This window comes from Camelus dromedarius, chromosome 19 (genome assembly GCF_036321535.1).
Source record: "Camelus dromedarius isolate mCamDro1 chromosome 19, mCamDro1.pat, whole genome shotgun sequence".
NCBI classification, from domain to species: domain Eukaryota; kingdom Metazoa; phylum Chordata; class Mammalia; order Artiodactyla; family Camelidae; genus Camelus; species Camelus dromedarius.
In genome coordinates this window covers 18,799,246-18,809,175 of record NC_087454.1, presented here as the reverse complement: position 1 = coordinate 18,809,175, position 9,930 = coordinate 18,799,246, and the positions used below count along the sequence as shown (strand labels likewise).

The following is a 9,930-nucleotide window of genomic DNA, read 5'->3' as shown; positions in this document are numbered from 1 at the left end:
TAGTTGGCAGACATCAGATAAATTATTTTACAATTAGAGTAGGTATATGAGGGTTTACCTGATAACTCATTCCTGTCTCATATTCCCCAGATCATGTTAGATGTTCTTGCAAAATATGTTGTTTCTCATATTCTTTGTGGTGTTAGGCAAGGGTGATACTTGGCTAAAACACACCAGTAAGGTCACTCTGTGGAAATATATTAAAAATAGTTATATTCTGGTGGCTACATACTGAAAACATAGTTGTGTTAAGTGGTAAGAAAAAAAAAAAAAATATATATATATATATTATAATATAAACTCATTAGTTCAAGCTAATCATCATGGCAACCATTCATCAGTGGACTTCCTATGAGAGTATCACCTAAGAAACATTTCATCACTCTCTGCGAGATTGGCCACTTCTAGTGGACAGCTTGGTGCCACTGTGCATTCAGTGTGAGTCACTCTTGCACCTTGGACCAACCATGAGTCTCATGAGTTTATCAACCTCTATATATCTAGATGCTACTGCTTCCTTAAAAACACATTTTTATTGTACAACACAGGAAATATAGCCAATATTTTATAATAATTATAAATGGAGTATAACCTTGAAAACTGTGAATCACTATGTTGTACACCTGTAACTTATATAATATTGTACATCAACTACATCTCAACTTTAAAAATTCAAATAAAACCACATTGTTACTCTTGTTTAACAAACGTGCTGTGTTTTGTATCTTTAACTAAATAATGTGGCATTAAATATTAACATGAATAAAATGTATGGACAAAATGTGTGGTTAAGTTTCTTAATGTTCCTTTTAAATATCATAAGCATGAGACTTCTGAACCCGTGAGAGACTATTAAGGCAGGACCTCCATGTCCAATGGGAGGTAGGATATCTGGAAGGAGGCATATTTTAAAAAACAGAAGAATCACAGAGGCATGGTTTAGTTGACTAGGCTCAGGACTTCAGCAGGAAGGCTGCCCATGAACCTCTGGGAGAACTTCACCCCCAAATCTCCACCAGGTCTCTGGGCACCCCCAATGCCCCAAATGCTAAACCCACACCTCCCCCAGTGGCTCAGCTGGCTCCTTCTATACTACTAAATATGGCAGTGAGAGCATATCTGATAAAGAAGGTGCCATCAGAGAAAAACAGACAAGGATCTACGGACAAGGGAGAAACCTCAAAATTGAGCTATAGTGCCCCCTTCTGTTAAACAAAAGAGAGGTTTCTAGCAGCCAGTCTGGGGAATTGGAAGAACCAGAGAAAGAACAGAAGCTTAAGAATTCAGCCCCAAGATGGAGAAGGGTGGTGCAGGTGTATCCATACAAAGGCTAAGAAAACCCCAGACAGAACTCACAAACAGTACACCTCATCAAAAGCCAACTAGTAAAGATCTGAGAAATTGTCTGTTACTTCAAAAGCAAAAGTAGCAATGCAAAACTGCAAGAAACTTGAAGAATGAAGAAAACATGTCATCACCAAAAAACAGTAATAATCCTCCAACAACCTAGCTCAAAGGCAAGGAATTTAGCAATCTCGCTGATAAAGAATTCAAAACTATCTTGACACAACTCAGTGAGCTACAAGAAAACAAAAAGACAGTTCAACAAAATCAGAAGGAAAAAAAATACATGAACAAAATTTCCCAAGCCTCAGAGAAGAAATATGTTAACCCCTTTGAAATGGAACAACTCAAGGATGCCCTCCAGCTGGGAGAAACCCTGAAAGCTCTCACGGAATTTGATGGCCTACTGACCTGGCCCTACACCCCTTTCAACCAGGAGACCGGGTGTGTCTAAAAACTTTAAAAACTGACAGCCCACAAGGTTAGCTCACTCCTTAGTGGAATGGACTCTACATGGTGATCCTACCACCCATTCTGCTCTGAAATGAGTGAACACGTTACACTTGAGTGAAGACGACCCAAACTCTGGAGAGACAACCTGGGGCAATGGACTCTTTGACCACTCGAACAACCCTCTCTCTGATCTGAAGCTTCTCTTCCAGAAAACAACAAAAGTGTAACCAGGGATACTCAGGCCACAACAGTGAGCTTCAACTCCAGGGCACACTTTTGCCTCTGGGCAAAAGACCAAGGTGCCTTCATTTTTAGGAAAATTTGACATAGGAACATTATTCTCTTGCTAATATTTAGGTCATGTACCTTAAACTGCCTGGTGTCCTTTGTCTCCAAAAGGGTAGACAAATGGTGGTCACAACAGTTAGGGCTAAGGTCTGGTGACGTTCAAACTTATCTAGAGGTAGCTGGGAGAAGTTCTGGTCCACTACCCGGAGTTATGACAATGCCCAAAATCAGCAGGAAGTAGTTACGGAAGACAGACTTTTGCCCCGCAGTGCCCCTCAGGAATGAGGAGCAGGACAAAAGACAGGAGGGATTTGTCACCGGCAAAGCCCATTAACAATTCCCGGAAAATAAAAATAAAATATGGGTAATAAAGTCTAACCTTTTTTCTTCTTTGTTCTTATCCTAGTGTCACTTGCTCATAGGGTACCACTTGCGGAGGCCTCATACCTGGCACTTCAGACCAGAGTTCCTAGGGCAAAACGGCGGCCCCAACAACAGAGCTTGGCAGACAGTGTGCAGAGACACTGCCCTGGGTACTGTGATCTGGACCTGTGAGCAGCACAACTGTGCCCGCCCAGTGAACAAGATTCCCAACAAAGCAGCTCTGCCCATAGCCTGTCTGAGAGATTCTCTAAAAGCAGGACCTCATGCTTCCCCATTCTTTGATCAAAGAATAAAACTTGCCTTTGCTTCTGAACCAATACCAGGCAGGAGGACCCTTGTTGGAGCCCGACTCCAAACGGTTGGTAACAATTAGTGATGTTGACCACTTTTCATATACCTGTTGGTCAATTGTATGTCTTTTTTAGAAAAATATCTCTTCAGACCCCCTGCCTGTTTTTTAAATTGGGTTATCTGGTTTTTTCACTGAAGTTGTATGAGTTCATCATATGTTTTGGATATTAACCCCCTATCAGATATTGGTTTGCAAATATTTTCTTTCACTTTAGAGGTTGCCTTTTCATTTTGAAAAGCATCCTTTGCTGTATGGCTACAAGTTTTGAACCTCACTTTTAAACTGCATTACCTATCTGGCAAAATGCTTCACTCATTCTGATATTTTTAATATGAATTTTAAGGTTTTAGTGATTTGACGTTCTTCAAATAATGTGATTTATATTTTGATTTTTCCTCTATCAAGAATCTTTAGGGGAGGAGGGTATAGCTCAGTGGTAAAGTGAGTGCCTAGTATGCACAAGGTCCTGGGTTCAATCCCCAGTACCTCCATTAAAAAACAAATAATAAAAACCTAATTACCTCCCAATTCCCCTCCAAAAAAATAAAAATAAAAATGTGAAATTTTAGAAAAGAATCTCTAAAGAAGCATAAATCAATTTCTTCAAAGCCTCTTTTGATTGATTATTGTATAGCCCTCATTTTCTTTTTTTTTCATTTTTCATATTCTTTTTCATTAAAGGTTATTATAAGATACTGAATATACTGTTCCCTGTGCTATACAGAAGCAATTTGTTTTTTATATACTTTTATATATAGTGGTTAACACTTGCAAATCTCAGATTGCGAAATTTATCTCTTCCCACCCCTTTTCCCGTGGTAACCGTAAGATTGTTTACTATGTCTGTGAGTCTGTTTCTGTTTTGTAGATGAATTCATTAGTGTCCTCTTTCTTCTTTTTTTTTTTTTCAGATTTCACATATGCATTATATGGTATTTTTCTTTCTCTTTCTGGCTTACTTCACTTAAAATGATGATCTCCAGGCCCATCCATGTTGCTGCAAATGGCATTATTTTATTCTATTTTATCACTGAGTAGTATTCCATTGTATAAATATACCACAATTTCTTTATCCAGTCAGCTGTCAATGGACATTTAGGTTGTTTCCATATCTTGGCTATTGTATATAGTGCTGCTATGAACATTGGGATGCATGTATGTTTTCAAATTAGATTTCCCTTCAGATATATGCCCAGGAGTGGGATTGCTGGATCATATGGTAAGTCTATTTTTAGTTTTTTGAGGAGCCTTCATAATGTTTTCCATAGTGCCTGCACCAATTTACAATCCCACCAATAGTACACAAGGGTTCCCTTTTCTCCACAGGAAAAACGGAACTTTAAAAATCACCATTTGGTGAACCAAAATAGCAATAATTGTTTCTGGGAAGAATTATTAAAGAATGTTTGATAATAAAACTAGTGGGTAATGGCTGCAGGCTCTCAGAGGGCCCAGCCTACCTGAGTGCCAGCCAACTCCAGTAGTCGCAAGTAGCTCAGTGGCTCCAGGAGGCTCCCATGGCTCGAGGAAGCTTCATTAGCTTCAAGATCCTAAAGGGATCCTGTGAATCCAGGCCCCCAACCAAACAGGGCACCAACCAACACCTATGGCATCAAGTTCCTGGCCAGCAATTATAGCCCTGGGCAACTCCCAAGTACCAGGCTCACAGCAGGCCAGCATACCCAGCCTTCTGACATATCCTTGCACTGGCCAGCTCCAAGGGCCCAAGCTAGCTCCTCTGGTCTCAGGCTTCAATGCCCATAAAACATGGCCTAGAGGTTAACTCATGATACTGGAGGGCTCCATTGCTAGATTGACTGCTGTTTAAGGCTTTTGATGCACCCTAGTGCCAGGCCACCCAAATACTCCAGCAGCAGTCCACCATGGACATCACCAGAAACAATATAATACTTTAAAAGTGTTTATTAATTCATAAACTCACGATATACTTTTTTTTTAGGTAGCCTATGTGAATTATGAAATACCAGTAAAAGATACTATATGTATTACAAGACATGGAAACACCCTAAGCATCAATCAAAAGGTGACTAAATGAAGAATATTTTATATATACAGTGAAATATCATTCAGCCTTGAAAAAAAGAAATCTTGCCCTTTGCAAAAATATGGATGGACTTTGAGGGCTATGCTAAGTGAAATAAATCAGAAAGAGAAAGACAAATACTGTATGTTCTCACTTTTATGTGAAATCAAAAAAGCCAAACAGAGAAATAGCAAGTAAAAGGGTGGTTGCTAGGGGCTGGAGTTGGGAGAAACAGAAAATGTTCATTGAAGAGTATACTCTCAGTTTTAAAATGAATAAATTCCTGGGATCTAATTTACACATGGTGACTACACATGGTATTACAACCAACACTGTATTATATACTTAAAATTTGCTGAGTAGATATTAAATATTCTCACTACAAAAAAAATTTGTAAGTGAGGGGATAGATGGGTTAACTGACAATTTTTGTGGAAATCATTTGCAACATATACATGTATAAATCACTACATCGTACACCTTGAACTTCATATATGGTATGTCAATGATATTTCAAAGCTGGAGAAAAAATTGAAATATAAATAAATAAAACTAGTGGGTGAAAGTTAAAAGAATTCTACCTAATTACAACATTCTCCCCACAAAGTTCTTATGACCTACCAAGGGAAACTATAATTTTATAGCAGAGAAGCCTGGAAGGCACCATGTTATCTAACTGTTCCAAGTTAATATCACCAGTAATATAATAAATAAATACCAGGTTTTTTCTAATAAGATGCACTCAAGAGGAAACAATATCACTTCTGTGGGGTATTACTGTCAAAAATGAATATTCTAATTGTGCATAAAAACTAGGCAGAAACTAAATTGAAAGATATATTTAAACAGTAGCTTGTACTCTTCAAAAATATTAAGCTCATTAAAGGCAAAGAAAAACTGGAAAATGTTTCCAGATTATAGGTCAAGCAGAGATATAACACCTAAATCCAATTTGTGATCCTGGATTAAATAAATACTTCAGGAAATACTCTCAAGAGCACTTAGGAGTGGGTGTGCATTATACTCTATATTTCTGAAAAATATTTAAATGCATATTAATTTTATATTATTATAGACAGAATGACAAAGCAGCCATGGTAAAATATTACTTTGTGAAGTCTGGTGAAGGTCTATGGTAAGTCTGTGCTATTTTTCTTTTCTGTTAGATTAATTGTTGCTGAATTGTGATTAGAATATGGTGGATTTGTACTTGACAATTTATTATGCCTGAAATCACTTGACATTGTTCTAGCATGTGAAAACCAGTGACCTTCCAGCCCCACATTTGTAAAACAGATACAATATGTGTAGCTGAGGCCAATAAAAGACCAGAGAATAAGTGTATCTGGGCTGGAAGCCGGAGCTAGTATCTGTGATTATCTGATGACATATTTGTGCCAATCATCCTGCACTGCTGAGATGCACTGAGACGAGATAATTGAGAGTGTTCAGGGAAAATACTGCACAGGAATAGATATGAAATGAAGTGGACAGATACTGGGAGACATCTGACTGGATGGGGAGTAGAAATTTACTGGGATAAAGAAGAAGCTGATGATTCAGGGCATTTAGTCTCCATTCTTAGCTGGGAAAAGACTGACTTCATTGTTAGTTCTTCACTAAAATTGCCTGTGACCCAAATTCCTGTGTGCTGTGTTGATGTGAACTGACTTAATGTTGTTTGAAGTTTAGGATTGGCAATGGTAGGATCTCAATTTCTAGCTTACCTTGGGTGTTGCTAGCCATAACAAGGGAACTTGAGTAAAAATCTATTGTCATTATCTGATTTATCACATACAAGCTGTTTAAGCTTAGGCAAGTCACGTTTCGTCTTCCCTTCAGTATACTCATCTACAGTGAAAATAAAAACATGCCTATCATCCTGCCTGTGACAAAATCGCATAATGTTCATGTAAGTAGTTTGAAAAGTAAAAAATAATAAATAAATAAATAAATAAATAAATAAATAAATAAATAAATAAATAAATAAATGTATATATATGTATGTATGTATCTGTGTTAACCTTTGGGGGAATTTTTGAAACTGATCTTTATTTTAGATTACAAATTAAATAGAACATTATGATGATGTGACCAGGATTCAAAATCATATACACGAAAATTATGCATTCCAAGAAAAATAGTATTCATGTATTAAAAGATATTTACATGTTTTGCAAGCAGGAAAGGAAGAAAAGAGATGAGAAGTTTCAATGTTTTTTTGAAGTTAGATAGTGAGAGATTAGGGTACTACATGAAGTGTCCCAAACAGTAAGATTTCCATAAGTACGAGATGTTTCAAATAATTAAGCTATGTCTTTAAAGTCTTTAAAAGTCTTTTTGCTCAATGATGGTTCACTCTAGGTGGCCCCAATTATTTGCTAAGAGTTCTTTTATATATATGATTCTTGGTTTTGCATTTCTTGAAAAGTAGATTAAGGACAAATGAATATACTCCATATTATATGCCAAGTTGGAGATAAAGAATCACAGACACACAAAGGAGAAGAAGACATCAGAATCAATGTAACTGCAAGCCACACAGGAAACTGAGGGGAAGTTTGAGATGTGTTTTCCATTTAACAATTTATTAAATAAGATTTGAATCAATCATATTTAAATTTTAAAGACCACAAAAACTACCACGACATTTGGGTTACCATACAATACTCAGGTATTGACAAGATTTTACTTTATATTGAATTGTCCTTTAGCCTTATTCCACTTTAGGTCAATATGCCCAGTTTAAAGTGTTACACACATACTACACTTATTTCAAGTGGAGATGGTGGCAACAATATAGATAACCAATCTATTACTTTTATAGAAAATTCATTTATTTGGAAAATATATGTTGATTTTCATAATATACTTTCAAACCAAAAATATTCAAATCATATCAAGCTTAAAAAGGAAAAAACTAACACTTCATACAGCTTTTATCACGAAAGTTTTCCAATATATTTTCATATAATTCTTTCAAATGCCCGTCAGATTTATCAACTCATTTTTCAGACTCTAGTACTAAGTCTGCATCAGACACTCCTTATTGCTTCTTAGGTTAAGCAGGTGCTCCAAGCACTTAACTTCACCTAACAATATCTAGCCTATGATGACTTTATAAGCTGTTGGCACATCTTTACAAGATAATTCTACCTCCTTTACACTTTTCACTACCTTGTAAAAACAAAAGTATGAGATACTTACTTCTGCTGCATCACTTCAGGGTCTTTACTGCTATGATTCATAAAACTTGTTTTCTTACTATTGATAATGGTATAATAAAGAATATAGCTCAAAATTCCTCTCAATATTAACTGGTATTTGAAAAGAATAAAGTGTTGAAGAAAAGATTTAGTTTTTCACAGTCTTTAGTTAGATCAAATACAAAAGACAAATTTTGTGATAAATTCTGCCCAAAAAGCAAGAAATTAAATGACTATCCTAGGGTTTTTAAATTAGGGAATACCATTTTCCATAGGAATTACACCTGAATATTATCAATTTTTATAATTTCTGTGCTTCATTTTCAATTAAGAAAAGGATACTTTTGTGGGGGGGTTGTTTTTTTTTTAATTGAGTTATAGTCAGTTTACAATGTTGTGTCAATTTCCAGTGTAGAGCACAATTTTTCAGTCATAAGTGAATATACATATATTCATTTTCACATTCTTTTCCACCATGAGCTACCACAAACTCTGTGATCTCCTAAGAGCACATAATCAATAAGTGCTGATAGAGGGAGTGAATCAAAGAGTGGTTGATGAATGAATAGTGGATGAATGGGTGGTGGATAAACCACTGGTGAAGAGATGCTCCATTATACGGTTAATGTCACAAGTATAGGGGCTCACTCTTGCCCCATTAATCTCTTTACTGCCCCTCTTACATCTCTGTTTCTGAGGGTGTAGATTAGAGGGTTGAGGCTAGGTGTGACAACAGTATAAAACAGGGCAATGAACTTGCCTTGATCTTGAGACTTTCCTGATGATGGTAGGAGATAAATGCACATGGCTGGAATGAAAAAGAGGAATACAACCATAAGATGGGCTCCACATGTGCCAAAGACTTTCTGAAGTCCAGTTGTTGACTGCATCCTCAGTACAGCCTGGGCAATGGCACCATAGGAACTAAGAATGAGGATGAGAGGTATGAGAACAAAAATGGAGCTCATGACCATGAGGGTCAGCTCATTGGCACGGGTATCAACGCATGACAGTCGCAGCAGTGCTGGAACTTCACAGAAGAAATGGTCCACTTGGCGATGTCCACACAGGGGTACCCAGAAGGTAAAGATGGAATGAAGTGCTGAGTTGGTAAAGCCACTCACCCAAGAAGCCGCAGCCAACATATGGCAGAAACGAGGGTGCATGAGGACAGTGTAATGCAAGGGTCTACATACAGCTGCATAACGGTCATAGGACATCACCACCAGTAGCACACATTCTGTGGTTCCCAATGCAAGGACAAAATAAAGTTGAACCATGCAACCTTTGTAAGAGATGGTTTTCTCTGAGCCCCAGAGGTTGACAAGCAACTGAGGGATGGAGCTGGTGGTGTAGCAGAGATCCAGAAAGGAGAGGTTTGAGAGGAAGAAATACATGGGTGTGTGGAGATGGAAGTCTAGGTATGACAAGATAATGATGAACAGGTTGCCTACCAGTGTCATCAAGTAGAACATCAGGATAACCACAAAGAGAACTACTTCCAGATGAGGCCAATTAGAAAAACCCAGTAAAACAAAGTAGCCTTCAGAACTTGCATTGATTTTTTCCATCATCATTCATTTCTTGTTACCCGAGTAAAGAATCCATACACTCAAAAATGTAAGGAAATTCTCCAAAAACTATAGGGACACAAGAAAAAGAAACAGAAGCCAGTTTGAAGGTCCTACCACTGTTCAATTCTAGGATAATGTGGGCATTAAGAGAAACTATAATACTGATAAATTAAAAGAAATAACAATCCACAAACTAGTTGATAACTAAAAAAGAATAAATAAATAATGGAGAGGAGAAAGCTATTCCTGTTAACAGGATCCTTCTAATTAATTAAATATAGAAGG

At 37.1% G+C, this 9,930-nt stretch overlaps 1 protein-coding gene across 1 annotated transcript; it reads right to left on the bottom strand.

Annotated features, from left to right (window-relative positions):
* Window positions 1-8,426: 8,426 nt before the first annotated feature.
* Window positions 8,427-9,652, bottom strand: LOC105084576 (olfactory receptor 2J3-like). Its single transcript, XM_010974717.3, is given in 2 exon segments — window positions 8,427-9,636; window positions 9,638-9,652. Coding segments are annotated over 2 exon segments (936 nt in total). The 3' UTR covers window positions 8,427-8,715.
* Between the last annotated feature and the right edge of the window lie 278 nt (window positions 9,653-9,930).